This window comes from Pan paniscus, chromosome 10 (genome assembly GCF_029289425.2).
Source record: "Pan paniscus chromosome 10, NHGRI_mPanPan1-v2.0_pri, whole genome shotgun sequence".
Classification (NCBI taxonomy): Eukaryota; Metazoa; Chordata; class Mammalia; order Primates; family Hominidae; genus Pan; species Pan paniscus.
The window spans coordinates 28,990,343-29,008,243 of NC_073259.2; the positions used below are offsets into that span (position 1 = coordinate 28,990,343).

At 36.9% G+C, this 17,901-nt stretch overlaps 1 protein-coding gene across 3 annotated transcripts in view; it reads right to left on the bottom strand.

Annotated features, from left to right (window-relative positions):
• Positions 1-17,901, bottom strand: part of MSRB3 (methionine sulfoxide reductase B3) — a 189,102-nt gene that overhangs the window by 95,900 nt on the left and 75,301 nt on the right. For all 3 annotated transcript variants that reach the window (XM_057299408.2, XM_003824792.4, XM_034935506.3), the window contains one exon: positions 2,815-2,843. In XM_057299408.2, the coding sequence (XP_057155391.1) occupies positions 2,815-2,843 (29 nt within the window). The remainder of the gene's footprint in view (positions 1-2,814; positions 2,844-17,901) is intronic.

Sequence of the window (17,901 nt, forward strand, 5' to 3'; positions counted from 1 at the left end):
AGAAAAAATTTAAATCAATTTCTAGGATAATCATTTGGTACACATTCAACAAATGAAACTTTTTACCATGCGCTGGCAATGAAAACTTTCCTTCCTTTCTCATGAATCTCACTCCACAGCCTAAAACTCATTTACATAAACTAAAAATGTTGTGTGGTAAGCTCTGCATAAAGTTGGGTACTTTCTTTGATATACTTTGTGTGTGTGTGGTGGGGGTGTGGGTGTGTGAGTACACACACACACACACACACACACACACACATAAAATTTAACTTTGAAATCCTTTCCGTTATGGCTGGTCACCGACCATAGTATTTATTTTTTATCGTTTTTTTTTTTTCCTAGTAAGATTGGCATATTCCTTCATTTAAAAATCTTGCTTTGTCACAGCTGTATACAACATTAGACAGACCTAGTTTACTTTCTGTATTTGATGCACAATAGAGAATCTGAACCTATTTAATTGTTCCAATATGCTACCTTATTTCCTTTTTTTTTTTTTTTTTTTTTTGAGATGGAGTCTCGCTCTTGTCGCCCAGGCTGGAGTGCAGTGGCAGGATTTCGGCTCACTGCAACCTCTGCCTCCTGGATTCAAGTGATTCTCCTGCCTCAGCCTCCTGAGTAGTTGGGACTACAGGCACGTGCCACCACGCCCAGCTAATTATTTTGTATTTTTAGTAGAGATGGGGTTTCACCATGTTAGTCAGGATGGTCTCGATCTCCTGACCTTGCGATCTGCCTGCCTCTGCCTCCCAAAGTGCTGGGATTACAGGCATGGGCCACTGTGCCCGGCCCTATGCTACCTTATTTCTAACCAAAATTTTCATGATATAGGATGCCAAAGAATACATTTCTAGCTTCCTTTGTCATGATTCTTTCAGTCATAAGCTAAAAGGAGCTTATAAGAAAAAATAATTCCCTGTTTCTTAATTTGAAAACATCTGAATTCTTTCCACAACATATTTAAGTTTAATATTAAAAGAACAAATAAACTTTTAATCAGCATTCCCCTTTAAGACTTTTCAGAGTACAGAACTTTGTAGTTTTCAAAGACATGCAGATGTTGTCCATGACAGATTTTTTTTAAATAAGAACTTGAAAAAAAATAAGTCATGCATAAAATCTTTGGTCACAAGAGTGAAAGATGTGTGCCTGTACAGCTGTTATAACTATTTTCATGATAAATACTTACCTTCAGTACAGGAATTTAGCAGCACACTTTAATTTGGATTTGAAAAGTTAACATAAATTGTCTGACTTTGACAATAGCTGCCTAATATTTCAGTTTTGTAAACTACTTCCAGGTTCTACCTTCAATTCTACCTTCAAGATGAACCTAGTGGACGTATTCATTTTTAAAAGCTATATTCCAGACCCTGTACCCTAAAACCAGTTTCTGACTTGATGTTTAGGGAATTACATCAGATCATAATGAAGTGGGCTCTTAATAAATATTTGGTGACTGGCAGGGAAAAAAGAGACATGTAATTTTTAGGTAAAATTACACTCTCCATCAACTTTATTCATTTATTTTTAAATTATACTTAAAGATTTTAACTTAAAAAATGAAAAAGATTTTTCGTCTTATTTTGAGCCATTTGTGAATCGAGGAGTCAAACAGTTGACACAATGCCATCCCACCTTTAGTCTCTATATAGTCAGCGTTTTCAACCAAAAATGTTTATCTTATACTACCATTCATACATCTGATTCAGAGGCTGCAGAAGACACAGGATACAAAGATTTCTGGAGTTATCAAACTAGGTAAATTTGTTAACTCAAATGTACAGACTTCATAGTTAATGAGTCTCACCAAATTCACAAAACCATACAATAAAAGAAAGAAAAGTCTTATAAAGAAGAAAAAGTGTGTTGTCTCCTTAACAATACTATCAAAAGGAATATATAGCACTTGTTCCTTTGTGAATATAATAAGTAAAAACATTTTTAAAGTTACAATATAGTGAAACTTGAACCAGAGTAAAAATGTTACTTGTAAATTCAACAAGTTATATATTTTTCTGTAAATAATTTTCTCCTGGAATTCAAAAATTAATGTTTATTTATCTGTTAACAGTCTACCAAAGGGCATACGTAATTCCTTTGTATGAAATATGAGGCAATTTTTGTGCTTTAATTATAAATGCCATCAGAAACTTTGAAGCACATAAATCTCAGCAAGTGACATAATGACATATTCAAACCTGAGAATTATATAGCTACATTTCATGCTTAATGAAAAGAAAATGTCTAAAGAGGCTGATATGCCACTGCTTGTGAGAATGTAAATTTTGTCTTAATAGATTCAAAATAATGGCTTAAGGTGACCTTCATTTTCTATCACCCATCTAGCAATAAAACTTTTTTTAAGAGAAAACAAGCTAATAAACCATAGACAAATTTCTATTTCTATTGGCTTGAACTCTCTATAGTTTGCTGAATTAAATGCATCCATCTCCCACATTTGGTGACAACCTAAAGAGAATTTTCAAATCACTCAGGATGCTTTGTCCACTGAGAAAATAATAATCTACTTTGAGCAATTAGTATGTATAACCCCCACTTCTGCTTTTAAAATGAAACTGCAGATATAGGTCATGTAATGCTTATTATAGAGCTATGAAGACTCCAAAGTGAACACCTCAAATTATGATTTGATGCAGTCAATAGCCCTGCTTTGAGGTGGGACTCACGTTTTGGAAAGAGACCGCCTAGTCTGTTTAAAATCAAAATGGTTCTTGATCTGATGAATTACTCCTCAGAGAATAATGTAAATAAAATATATTCAGAAGAGCATTATTAATGTAAACATACCTGAACCGGAGTCAAATTTGGTTTCTGACCTGCAAAGAGAAAGAAAGTTTTTACAATATAAAAACTGTTTGTAAAAGAACAATTATTTCATGGCGGGGGTGGGGTGTGGTTGGGAGGGGAGGTAATAGTTACATTTTTCAGTGTATATTTCTAAAATGTTAATATATATGTATTGTAATCATTTTATATGCATGCATTACCCTAGGCCCTCTAAATATGCAAATATCAATACAGATAGCACAATATGGAAAAGACATTAACTTTTTAAATTTGTTTTTGGGTGAAACAGGATACAATACGGTTTTTTAAAAGGCACCTGATCTTTACAGATTAACTTGTTTCAGTAAGATAATAAAGCAATACAAAACCAAATTCATAATTATTCTCTTTATTATTCAAGGTTTGAAATTATTCAACACGAAGTAACTTTTCACTAAGTTCTTAGCACACAGCAAATGAACCTAGTAACCCCATACATTTAATAAGAAGGAGAAAAAATTCTGAGCTCTTGTGGGAACATTATGTTTCAGATATTGGTTAATACTGGTTGTAAATTCAGAAGCCTTTGAAGTTCTCAGTTCGGCTGTGGGAAAACTTCTGTTAGGTAATTACTCTCAAGATGCTGCTGATGTGCTGTCAAGCAGAATTAACCCTATGACTAGGCCTATCTACACAAGCTACTATAAAACAGCATTGTCTATATCTAGCTCTCAAACCAATTAGTGGGCATGCTCTAGTCGGATTTATATCACACATTAACAATCAATAGTATATATGTTCACAGCTGCCACAGCAAGATACAAGAACCAACCAGCGGGAGTCCTGTTAAAGGATGTTACATTGACAGACAAGACTTTTTTTTCCTGGAGAAATGTAGTTAACTAAGTGGGAAAGGAGATTTCTTTGAAATTATGCCAGGGTACCAAAGCACTTTTGGAAGCGGTGGCTTTCTGTACCTAAATTAGCCTCAAGAAAAGTCATCAAAGGAGGAAAGGGAAGGATAAGCAAGAAGCTTCCTTGGTCATAAACATTCATTTTCTGAAGTCCTCCCAAACAAAGTTTCAGCTGATGCTTATAATTGTATGATTGTGTGTATGTGTGTGTGTGTGTATATGTATATGTAAAATATATACACATATATGTGTAATATGTAATACACACATATACATGTACACGTAAAATTGCATCCATGGTTACCAATCACCACTGCCGTAATCCTGGTGCACATTTTCCCTAAGTCCTGGCCCTACCATAGTCCTCATCTCAACCTTTGTCTTCCATGTCCCTGCCTTCTATTTCAGGTACAAACCCATTTTCACATTTTGCCCTCTCTCCAATTCTGCAAAGCCTTGTCTCATGCCCTCCCCTGTGTTTCCACCATCTCTTAGCACAACTCTAACAACACTTGCCACATGTTATCTTGCTGGTTTCCTTGTCTATCTCCCCCACTGAACTATAGCCATGCCTTATTAACCTCTGTAGCCACAACACCTAAATTGTGACTAGAGTTTGTGTTCAAATGTCTGTTAAGAGAATTTTTTGCATCTATGCATGCCCTTTCTCCTTCTTAACTGTATAGAAGCCAGAGGTGTTCTTCCTTCTGCTTAAGCTTCCCTCCTCCTGGGTCCTAAAATGCATCTCTCATCTCCCTTGAAACAAGGCTATATCAATTACTCCTTTTCTCTGCCATATATTCAGTATCTGGTTCTCCACAGGTTCCTCTTCCCTTCATCATATAAGTGCTCCAGAATTGTTTTTAAAGGCCTCCTTCAAATCTGTGCCTTGCTTTGTTATCCCTCTTTCATCTGGCTTTACAATCAAATTATAATGTAAAAAAGATGTATAGACTATATCCTATATCATCTATCTCCCTTTCCTAATCTCCCAACATATTCGGTCCTTGAATCAGTGCAATCTGCCTTTGCTAAGGTTTATCAGAAGCTTCCCAATGTTAAATGCACAAGCCGTGTCACCGTCCTTACTTTACTAAACCTCTCTCTTTCATTGGACATACTGCCCACTTCTTTCCAGTGTCTGTCTGTCACTTCCCCTCCTCCTCCTGTCCCTTAAGTATTGGTGAGCACCAGAGTTCAGCCCTCAGGCCACCTGAAACACTGTTCCCACTCTCTAGGGTACCCATGTGTCTCAAAATCACCGCAGGAGTTTGCTCACCTGCAGACTCCCAGGACTTCTCCTGGTGATTCTGATTCAGTAAGTGGGGCCTAGAAATTCTCATCTTAACAAACTATCCAAATGAAAACACTTCTTTGACCATATCTTGACCCATATTTCCAAATAATAAACAAAATACTACCTGAATGTCACACTGTGGCCTTAAATGGCACTCATCAAAAATGATGGCATTATTCTAGATTTCTTCTGCACCCCCAATATCTAATTAGTCATCAAGACCTGCGGATTCTACATCCCTCCCCTCCTCTCTATCTTCACTTTCACCATCTTTAGGCCTTTCCTTGGCTGAATAACCTCATAACCAATGTTCTCCTTCCCTTCAGATCCACCAATGATGAGCAAGAAGCTTTTGCTCTGGCCTTCCTCTGCCTGTGCTGTTTTCCACCAGCCAGGAAGTTCTCTTTTCCACCTGAATCTCTGACTACCAGCGTCACCATCATTCTCTACCCAAATGGCTTTAAGTTGCTACTCTGACCTACATGGGCCCCTTCTTCAGGTCAGGTAGTACTACTAGCATGTGTGTACCTCCAGTCCAAGGAGTGGCCAAAAGTTGTCAGCTGAATGAAAGAGCCTGGACCTGAGGGCTGGAGGGACCCCTTGGCCCTAAAAGATGGGAAAAAGGTGTGGCATAGAAAGCAGGGGCCCCCTGTCTCAATACTTCTTCACATTCCTGCTCAGAGAACTCTTAATGCAAACCCTCCTGTGAGGGTGAGTGGCTGAGAGCACCTGGGGGCCAGAGGTTGCCCTTGGACTGGATTGTCATGGACTAGATCACTTTGGAACTCGATGCCTGGCTGTTGGGTATAGAAGGAGCAATGGGTGGGGGCCCAGAGCCTCTGGCAGAAATGAAAGCACCCCTCCCCCAAAAAAGAGCAAGAGAAAGGAGGTATTTATCTACAGATTCCATGGCCATTGGAAGAGAAGGCTGAGTGAGCCTTTCCCTCCTCTCCTCCAGCTTGGCCCAGTTACCACTGTCCTGGCATTTCCTCAGGGTAAATTCATAGTCTTTTGGTGGAAGACAAAATTAATTTTAAATTTGCATTACTCTCAGTTATTTGGTATCATTTTTCATTATAAGGTGTATGTGTCAAGATAGGTTGGTATATCCTTTTCTAACAGTTTTTTGCCTTGAGTTTTAATTATTTAGCTATACTGTATGTATCTATGCTACCATTTGTCCTCTTGCCCAGGCCCTGCAAATGTTAGGTCCAGGCCTAGTAATAAGTCACCATGTAAAAACATATGCATTACTATGGGTTGTGGACAAAAAGGTTTGAAAGCCACTGACCTGGCGACATTAAGTGCCCACTCCTCTGCATGGCGTATAAAGGGTCCTCCATGATCCAGCTCTCCAATCCATCTCTAACTCACACTTTGTATGTATCACTCCCATCAAATGGAACTATTGCCACATTATTTCTCAACAATCAAGGCTCACGTGAATCATGTCAGCATCCCGCCTGCCCCCATTGCCTCACAAGCTCCTTTCTTCCCCCTCAGTTACCCCACAGTAGGGGCCTGGCACAACACTCCCCACATGGTGTGGCATTGACACGAAGCTGAGTGAGGTGCACACTGGGTCTCATGCATCCTCATGCTCCCAACACTGAATGCAGCACCTGAGACTTAAGAATTATTAAAAAGGTGTAGTATAAATTAACACACGAACAAATGAATCTGTATATTAACAGAAGGCCAAAAACAAGATAAATGATCAAAATGTCTATAGAATACCTAATTCTGAGATACAAAAAAAAAATCATGTCAGAACACTTTTATTCCCCAGATTATCTTATCTTCTCCAGGGATAGCTGATCAATACATAAAATATACACGTAAGGTGCAGAGAAAACATCTTCACAAACCAATTAATGGCCTTGGGTATCAATTTAAAAAAATCTGCAGAATTCTCAGACACAGTACTGAACACTCAAAAGAATACAGCTACTCTATTGATAATTAAAACCTGATAATAGAAGTTAAAACTGTCAATTTGGGGATAGGGAAAACTGGTCCTTTGTTGTTTTAAGTTAATTCAGATTCCTATTAGATTTTACATACAGACTTAAACACACAGAGATACAAGGTACTCCTCTAACATACTACGAACTATGATCACCTCAACTCTTAAATCCCCTTTGAGAAGGGAAGTGAAATATGGATAAGGATGAATATACGGCAAATGTAAAAAAAGAATACATATCTAATAAGGATTGCACAAGAAAAGAAAAGAAGGATGGTCATTCATTCCAAACATATTTTTACGTGTTTATTTTTAGTAGTATACTATGCTAGATGGTAGGGATACAAAATTGCATAAAATAGGGTATAATATGCATAAATATAATTGTGTCTCCACAGACACCCATTTTACCCCAAATTATATACTCACATCTAAGTTCAAAACTATTCAACCGCTTCTTTTGGCAACTGCCAGAAGATGGTGATTATAGCACAGAATGTTACTGCCTTCCAATATTCATCCTCCCCCTTTTAATTTTAGAAAATCTCTGAGTTTTAAGTGGGCACACAGACATATTTCCACATTATTTCCCAACTGCCTTGTTGCTAGTTGTACCCATATGACTAAGTTCTTGCCAAAAGGATACAAGCAAAAGTGAGGTGATAACATCTGAGTTATTCCCTTATAGGGAAGGAATGTACCCTTCCCTTCTTTCTGTTTCTTGCCACTGGCTGGAATGTGAATGTAATTCCAGGAGCTGAAGTAGCCATTCCTAGATCATGAGGGGAAAACTGATATTAGAATAGTAAATCAATAAGATAGAAGGCACCTATGCAACTGCCATATGAATCTCCAACTGTTATTTTGTTTTTTGTGTTTGTTTGTGTGTGTGTTTTTAAGACAGAATCTCACTCTGTTGCCCAGGAACACGTTATGAGCTCAATGCAACCTCCACCTCCCGGGTTCAAGCAATTCTCCTGCCTCAGCCTCCCAAGTAGCTGGGATTACAGACATGTGCCATCACACCCAGCTAATTTTTCTATTTTTAGTAGAGACGGGGTTTCACCATGTTGGCCAGGCTGGTCTTGAACTCCTGACCTCAAGTGATCCGCCTGTCTCATCCTCCCAAAGTGCTAGGATTACAGGCGTGAGCCACCACGCCCGGCCCCAAGCTGTTATTTTTTTTTAAGCCACTATTATTTTGGAGTCTTGTCAGAACAGTTGAGCCTGTATCCTATCCACCATAGCAACATTGCCACATTTTACAAGATTTAAATAAAAACTTCCAAATTTTTAAACATGAAAATGAAATTTTCATGAATTGTAAGCCACAAAGGGTAGACACTAGGAGAATTCGAGTATCATGAATACTTTTTAAATAATTAAATTATGTAATATATGCATTCTTTTGATAATAGAGTTGCAAATTTTCAAAAGAGGTCACTTTTAGTCATTGGTTACAGCTGTATACTCCTGGACAAATTTATAAAACTACCATTTTATCCTTGCAGAGAATAGCCCAGTGTCCACAAAAATTCTATGTGTATTGGAGCCAAAAGATATTTTATTTTATTGTCTCTCTGGGGAAACCCACAAAATCTCAGAGAACATTGTTTTTCATTTAATGTTCAACTGTATCAAAAATTTTTAAATGGGAATCATGTAAGTATCAAGTACAGAAATTAGCATTGCAGAAGGTGTCAGAGAAGTGAGGGTGCTGTTCTTAATGTTTTTAACTGATATCAACTAAAGATTCTAGCTGCAGGCAACTGTTAGAAGGAGCAGGGGTGACGGCCTGATTTTTGTCTGTAAGCGCATTATATATGGCAACTCTACAGCAAGAATTTTGTAAAACAATCCAAGTCAAATAATCTGCTCTGTTGTCCCTTCAACACATGGAAATTTTTCAGAAATTCCAGTATTTCAGCGTCCTACTTGTAGACCTACAAGGTCTACCAATTTCTTCTACCCCTAGAAGTAACTCAAAGGCCTTCACCGACCAGTGACTAGTGAGAACAGCAGTGAATATTTATGTGCCCTTTCAATTTACATAAACACAATATGCTTCCTCTGCGTGGAATGCTTCCTCCTCCCTCCCCCACTCTACTATACCTTAACCCCTTTGCCTACCTAACTTCTGAAACTTTCTCCACATCTTAGCCTAATTATCAGTTATTTGAAGAAGAGTGGGCAGGCTCGATTAAATCCCTTTCATTTCATAGCACCAGTCATTCCTTTGCACTCATCAGAGTTGTAATTGTACATTTGTGCATAATAGCTATTTGATCATACTAAAGGAGTTCAGTAATAGTGGCAGACACTATTAATTGCCTACCTAACAGCCTGTCTTAAAAACAGAATTCCCATTTTGAAGAGTGCTAAAAAAATGTGCACTCCCCAGGGATGAATCACGATTGGACTAAGCCAATCATGGCAACCCTATTTGTTGTCAGTGACTGGCATAAGGAGAAGCACTTAATCCAGTCCTGAGCAGTGAGAGGAAAGGTAAAGTCTGCTGGTGATGCTTCTCAGAAAGGATTTTTCTGCATGAAAATGAGAGAGATGATTTAGGGAGAAGGCCCTTTTTCTATCTTTCCCTCTTTCCTGCCTTTGAAAATACCACATAGGTATATGCCACTTAGAACTGCTATAGCAATTTTGCAGCCCTGAGAGGGACACCAAGAGAATCACAGAAATCCCAGCCCACAACTCTGATATCATTTCTATTCCAAATCTGCCTTTCTCTAGAGTCCTCACTGAGTTAGATAGTAGGGTCTGGCATTGCCAGTCCACTTTTACTTGGGTATTTCTATCCTTTTAACCCAACATATTAACTAAGCAGCAGTAGGTTATGAGTTAGCTACTCACTGTGTTTAAAACTTAGGCCTCTATGTTACATTTCGATAATAATGATTTAAATAAAAGGTGCCCATTAATTTTATGGTTAATTTTTTAAAAAACTGAAAAAAATAGAATTTTAAAACCCAGAAATTTAGAAATCAGGATAATCATGAGCAAAAGAACAGCAAGAATTCAGTCAAGCCACTTTGAAAACATGATACAATTACAACTATTATGACAAATCATGTGGTTTAACAAAATATAGTATTATACGTCTTTTAACTTTAATGTGAAAATGAGATTTATGGTTGTTTGGTTAAGATATATCACTAAATTAAATCACGCCAAAGTCTTAAGATTTGCCAATATCAAGAAGGAATAAATTATGTTCCAAGAAGAAGTCTAAATTCATTACAAAACATTATTATCTGGGAGAACAAATTGAGACATAAAAATGACTCAAAGAAACTAAAAGAGCAAAAGGTATATAAAAATATATTTAGAAGCTGTGAGCCACATTCATTTTCCCACAAATTGACCTCTGAGGAAGCAGGCTCTGTGTAGGCATCAGAGGTACACATCGTAAGCAAATAGGTCTATTTCTTGTCCATATTCATGTAACAGTTGTGGGAAAGGAGCCAACAGAGACAAACAGAACAAGCTAAGTCCCAGCTCTCCCACTTTCCACCCTATGCAACTTTAGAGAAGTCAATGACCATTTTGAGTCTTACCATCTATAAAACAGGTAACATATTCACCTTTAAAAACGTTTGTGTAGATTAAACGAGATGATACCATAAAGTACCTAGGTGGTCCTGACACATTAGAAGTTGAGTAAAAGGTAGCTTTCATCGAAACAATGATGCTAAGTGAAGTTTACCTATGGCCACAAGTACAATTAGTAATATCATACTTGTGGTACAAGTACTAGTAAAGCTAAGTTTAAAAAAAATAGCACTACATTATAAAAGAAAGAATTATTACTTTGGTTAAGATCTTATGTGAGGCAAAACTTTAATATGGATGCCAAAATTATGTAGGAAAAAAATAAGAGAATAGTAATAAAAATAGCTGAAGAAATTGGAAATGTTTAAGAGGGAAGGCTAATGGAAAATAATACAAATGACCTAATTATGCAATATGGAAAAGCAATCTTATTTGTTCTTAAAACACAAATAAAACATTCTCCCACTAAAATAGTGGCACAATGCACTTGAGTGCATAGTGCAGTAAGAATCAGAAGACCTGGATTCTAGGTCAGAAACCTGGACAAATCATTTAACTTGTGAACCCCATTCTTCTCATTAGTGAAATTAAGTTACTGAAGTGAGGCAATGTTGCCCCACACAAGCTATCCCATTAAAAAGGTAAATTACCTACTTTTTTTCCCTGCATTCCCAGGAATAAAGAAAGAGGAAAACAGAGAGAAGGGAACAGAGGAAAAAGTAAGTGTGAGGGGACGAAAAGGGGCATCTGTAGAACTCAAACCTACAGATAGAGAATGCTGAAAAAATAAATAATTTGTAAGGCCATTTTTGGCTCCCAGCTTCTACAATTCTTCCCTAGGCCTTGTTGATATTCACCTTCTCTGAATTCCTGTCTATGTGATTTATGTTTCCTCTAAAATAATGTAATTGTTTCTTGTGTATATTTATATCTCCACAGAGAATGAGGCTTTTTAAAGTCAAGGCCTTTTATCTACTGAGAATAAATTCACAATGCTAAGAAAATAACACTAAAGAGAACAGAGTATACCTTCATGTTATTGGATGAATTATGTTCCCCCAAAATTCGTATGTTGATGTTTTAACCCCTAATATCTCAGAATGTGACTGTATTTGGAAAAAACATTTTTAAAGAGTTAATCAAGTTAAAATGTCATTCAGGGGGACCCTAATCCAATGTGACTAGTGACCTTATAAAAAGAGGAAATTAAGACAGACACACACAGAGACAAGGCCAGGGGAAGACACAGGGAGAAGATAAACATCTACAAGCCAACGAGAGACCTCAGAAGACATCAGACCTGGTGACATCTTGATCTTGGACTTCAACCCTCCAAAACTGTGAGACAATAAAATTCTGTCAAGTCTCCCAGTGTGTGATACTTTGTTATGGCAGTCCTGGCAAACTCATACATTTCACTTCTTCTACAGTCAGCCACTTAGCAACCCCAAACCTCCAATAAAAGCCAAAAACCTAGAAGTTAGCCAAATCAAACAAAACGTATACAGTTCTTCCACACTTTAACTCATTTTACAAAATGTGTTTTACTTCCCTACTCCTCATCACTATTTTCAAACATATTCTGCCAAAGTGCTTAACCTGAATTTTGGCCATTGGGCAGCTGCTTCTGCAAATTACTGGAGACCACCAGTAGCATATCAGAAGATTCTAATCAATGGGATCTTTGTCTCTTCATATCACTTTGTGACAATTTCCAATGCATTTATTTGCTTATGCGTTTGTTTCTTGGTCTTGTCTTTCAAGATTGGTGTTGTGTACACACTTGCCATGTGTTCTCTGGGGGATGAAGTAGATTAGGGGTTAGTAAAATTTACTCTACCAGTTTTATACATAATATTTATTTTCTTATATTCCCTGGAAATTTTCATTTCTGCCTTAGGTTGTAATCAGGAATAGAATAATAGAAGTTATGGCTAGCGGGCTAGTTCTAGACACAATTACTGACAGACTCTAAAAGTTTAGAGCTGTAAAAATCTCAGACAAGAGCAATACAGAGTTGACTAGCACTTTGGACACTTCAATAGCCTCTGAGGACATAAATGTGGATGAGAAGATAAAGGAGGAGCATGCTTTTCACTTTACAGAACTCTCTAGAATTATTTAGAAGGCAAAGAGAGTCCTATGTAGCTCATTAGGGCCTAAATGCACCATTGTTATATAACTTATTATATATAATGGTAACTATAAGTTATAAAATTGATCATTACATTATTCCTTTTAGTAAGGAAGGTAATACTATTTAGACAATACTACATTAAAAATCATTAGTTAATAATTTGGGGGTTAAAATTAGGAAGAGGGGAGGGGGGAAGAAGAAAGAAAAAAGGCAGGGTGACGGGAGGCCAATGCATCCAGGAAGGAATGAATGAGACAGAGAATGGTAAGAGATAAAATCATAGAAGCAGGTAAGGGTAGACCACAACTTTAAACACCATTGTAAGGAGTTGTGATTTTGAAAGATATAAGGATAACCCATCACAGGTTGCAATATAATTTAAATGTACTTAAATCTTCACCCTGTTATGTGGAGAATGAACTACAGGGGAAAAAGTCAAAGCAGAGAGGCCACCTACCATTCAGATTTTGGTTTCCAACACTACTCTCTAATAAAGAAAACCAGGACTCCTTGAAGAAATGGCTGATTCTAGGACTAGGGCAGGAAATATACAAGATAAACCTGGATCATCAAGAAGTGCCAAAAAGTAAGAGGCACTCAAAAACACAACAAAAAAAATACACCCCACATTGATGGGAATACATCAAAGGGACAAAGGAACCAACTGAAAAAGCTCTCAATGGCCAAACCTGGAACAATATGAGCAACAAAAATAAATAAAGTAGTATTGATTATAATTCAAAGTATAAAATTAATATCCATGAGTCTATACTGATATAAATAAGTGATTGATTAAATAAAGAAAAGACTTGAGCCCAGGAGTTCAAGACCAGCCTGGGCAACATAGCGAGACCCCCTTCTCTATTAAAAAAAATAAAAAATTAGCTGGGCATGGTGCTGCACACTTGTAGTTCCAGGTACTCGGGGGGTTGAGGTGGAAGGATCACTATAGCCCATGAGTTTGAGGCTGCAGTGAGCTATGATCATGCCATTGTACTCTAGTCTGAGTGACAGAGTAATACCCTGCCTCTAAAAAATGAAAAATAATAATAATAAATAAAAATAAAAGAGAAAAAGAGACTTCTCTCGCTTGTAGAGGAATTCCAAATAATTTATGTAGAGATACTCTGCCCTCAAGGATGGGGAACATAAATCCCTACTCTTTTTTAAGTGTAGGCTGTGTGTAGTGACTTTCTTCCCAAGAATACACTAGGAAAAGAAGGGGGAAAAAGTACGTTTACAGTGAAGAAACCTAACAAACACTACCTCAGCCATGTGGTCAAGGTCAATATCAAAAGTGATGACATGTTGTTCGCATATACCTTTAATATGATGTGATGAAAATGGTACTTAACCTCTGTGATCTTCCTCCAAAAAAACCATAACCCCAATCTAGTTATGAGAAAAATACCAGACAAATTCCGGCAGAGGAGCATCCTGCAAAATGCCTGATCATGACTCCTCAAACCTGCCAAGGTCATCAAAAATAAGAAACGTCTGAGAAACTATCACAGCCAAGAGAAGACTAAGGAGACAGAAGGACTAAATGTGTGGTATCCTGGATAGAATCCTGGAACAGAAAAGGGACATTAGGTAAAAACTAAGAAAGTATGAAAAAAATGGACTTTAGTTAATAATTATGTACCAATATTCATTTATAATTATAACAAATATTCCACACTAATGTAAGATGTTAATAGGAGAAACTGGGTGAGAGGGTATATGTGAACTCTCTGAACTATCTCAATTTTTCTGTAAATAACTGTTCTAAAAAATGAAGTCGATTTTTTAAAAAGCCAAAGAAGACAAGCTTATAATAGTTCGGGTCAAAGCAGATAAAGATGATGGTGGCTTAGACTAGAGCAGGAGCAATGGATATGAAGAGGAGTCAGACTCAGGATATATTTTGAAGGTGCGTGGAGGTGGAGCAAAATGCATTGGTAGACTAGATATGGGAGGTGAGGGAAAGAATAATTAAAGATGACTGCTAGGCTTTTTGCTCCGGTAACTGGGTGGATAATGAGTAGTACCTTCATTTAGTATATGGGGAAGAAATGAAGGAAGAGTAAGTTTTGTTCCTTTGGAGTCATTTGCCATCTCAATTTCTTCCTTATTCCTGGTTTATTCTCGTGAGCTACTAGGATCAAAGAAAACGTCAAGCTGCATGGTCCGACACAGGATATTAGATTCATATAATTTTCTTGTTTTAAAAAAATCATAAGGATACTAAAAGCCTACTTTATAATAGAATAGTATATAACTGCCTTGAAAAGAGATAGTATAAAATGTTTCTTGACCTAACTTGGGGACAGAAAATCTGTACTAAACCACTTGTTCCCTGGGCCCAAATCAATAATTCAAGAACATGTATTATTATCTGAATTACATTAACCTTTTGAAAAGCACAATTGAAGAATTTGGAAATCTATACTTTTAAGTTCTCTAGCTAATCCTGAGAACGACTAACCTGAATGTTCTTTTAAAGCTAAGAAAATCTCACCTATTTAAAATAGAGCATTCTATCTTTCTAATTACTCCAATTTGTTTATATTAGTAATTTCCAAAGTAACTTTTTGCCTAATGAGGAAGTAAAATATGTCCCCTCACCAAAATCCCACAAATCACCACTAAAGAACTTACTCATGTAACCAAATACCACCAGTTCCTCAATAACCTATGGGAATAAATTTTTTTTAAAAAAAGTCCCCTCACATTGTATAAACTTTCACATTGAAAAGTTTTTAAGCAGCACTGTTATAAAGTTGTCTTTGTGAGAAGCAATGAACTAAGAACCACACAAGTGAAAAATCCATCAGAAAAAGACCCAGCCCCAAGGCAAAAAATAATACATTTGCTACTTTCTTGGTGAACTTATTAAAACTATTATTTTATTTTACAGCTATTGTCTCTGAACACATGAATCAAATTATAAAACCTTAGATTCCATTGATTACTCAGGCAGGGCCAACAGACCACCTAAAATAATTCATCACTAAAAAGATAAATTTTCTGTGGTCAGTAAAATTACACTATAGTAAGCCCCCAAGCAAAACTAATAAGAAAGACAAATATTCAATATCAAGAACCCTTCCTTCAAATCTGGAAAGCATGAAAAGAAGTTCACTGGAAGGTCTAAACATTCATTAAGTCATAGTCAGTCAAGAGCATTTATGGAGTGCTCACTATGTGCAAAGCACTCTATTTGAAGGAAGAGGTCTTGCTTAAAGTATCCATAATTCAGCCCATAAAGCCCTTTATAGTTTAAGATCCACAGTTTGAACCTCAATCAAGAGCAAATGGATAGCTCGTTCATACTGAAAGATGCAGGTATATTTGGTCAGTCACTGCTGCTGGGTTTTCTTAAGTTCAATGGGTCTTTGCAGTCTGTGTAAATTCAGACTTCTGGGTGGTCTTCCAGAGCAATCTCAAAGGGGCATACCACAGAGGTACTGGAGTTAATTTATGCTTATGCAGACTATGAGTCATGCGACTGCCATTAACACTATGTACTTAAGTGAGTACATAGAAGTAAAATGTGCAAATCTCCAGCGGCATAAAGCAAGTTTCCTTAGAATAAAAAAAATTGCAACTAGAATGACCACTGAAAAACAAATCAAGACATGAATGAACAAAAGTATAGGTTGTTTCAAGTACAATGCAAGATAATGAAGATGAAATATAAACAGCAGAAGGAATCATGGCCAGCCAACTTATGATTATGAAATGCAGTACTGATAAACCAAATAGAGTTAGTTATCTGGTTTGACCTTAATGGACTCTCTTTTGTCTACTCACTGGTGGTGGTAAGAAGCAGTAACATGTTCAAATAGAGAAAATAACAGCACCACTAATGAGAACAGCCATGTATTGAACTCCTACTCTAGGCAAGCATACTTGACACTAATACACAAGCAAAGAAACTAGCTAATCCAAAAAACAGAATACTGAAAACTAATCTCATAGATTGACAATTATTAATCTAAAAAAATCTAACACAATTATTCATCTAAAAAATTTCCTATCCCCCAGAAGGAGAAAAATTAATCTCCTTTTCTAAAGTTTATCCTACATGTTCTTTAACCTCTTTCCCTCATTTCTAGCACCTTATATGCATCTCTCTTTACACCTTTTTTCAGTTTATCCAAAAAATTAAAATCTTTCCATGAATCTACTTCCCCTCCTATTATAAGGAGTTAGCTTTACCACTCCTACTTTAACTATAGTAGCATAACTATAATGACAGTGTTTTCTGGGATAATTCCAATTTTAAATATTTTAACACATTGTCTCCATTTCAGCTTGTGGTTTGAAAACATGAGATTGTATCCTAACATCTTCAAAATCTTACTTTCACTACTACTTCTACTAAAATTGCCTTTTCTAAATTTTCCAATATTGCCAACTAAAATGACTGGTTCTTATTCTTGTGAGTCTCTGCAGCATTTCACTGCCTTATTCATTCCTTCCATGAAACCTATACATCTACCTTTGGCCTTTGTAGTAAACTTAAAGATCTTCCTTAAAAAAAAATTAAACGAATGGCTAAATAGAATAACCAATGCAGAGAAGTCCTTAAAGGACCTGATGGAGCTGAAAACCATGGCAAGAGAACTACGTGACGAATGCACAAGCCTCAGTAGCCGATTCGATCAACTGGAAGAAAGGGTTATCAGTGATGGAAGATCAAATGAATGAAATGAAGCAAGAAGAGAAGTTTAGAGAAAAAAGAATTAAAAGAAACGAACAAAGCCTCCAAGAAATAAGGGACTGTGAAAAGACCAAATCTACGTCTGATTGGTGTACCTGAAAGTGACGGGAAGAATGGAACCAAGTTGGAAAACACTCTGCAGGATATTATCCAGGAGAACTTCCCCAATCTAGCAGGGCACACCAACATTCAGATTCAGGAAATACAGAGAATGCCACAAAGATACTCTTCGAGAAGAGCAACTCCAAGACACATAATTGTCAGATTCACCAAAGTTGAAATGAAGGAAAAAATGTCAAGGGCAGCCAGAGAGAAAGGTCAGGTTACCCACAAAGGGAAGCCCATCAGACTAACAGCTGATCTCTCGGCAGAAACTCTACAAGCCAGAAGAGAGTGGGGGCCAATATTCGACATTCCTAAAGAAAAGAATTTTCAACCCAGAATTTCATATCCAGCCAAACTAAGCTTCATAAGTGAAGGAGAAATAAAATCCTTTACAGACAAGCAAATGCTGAGAGA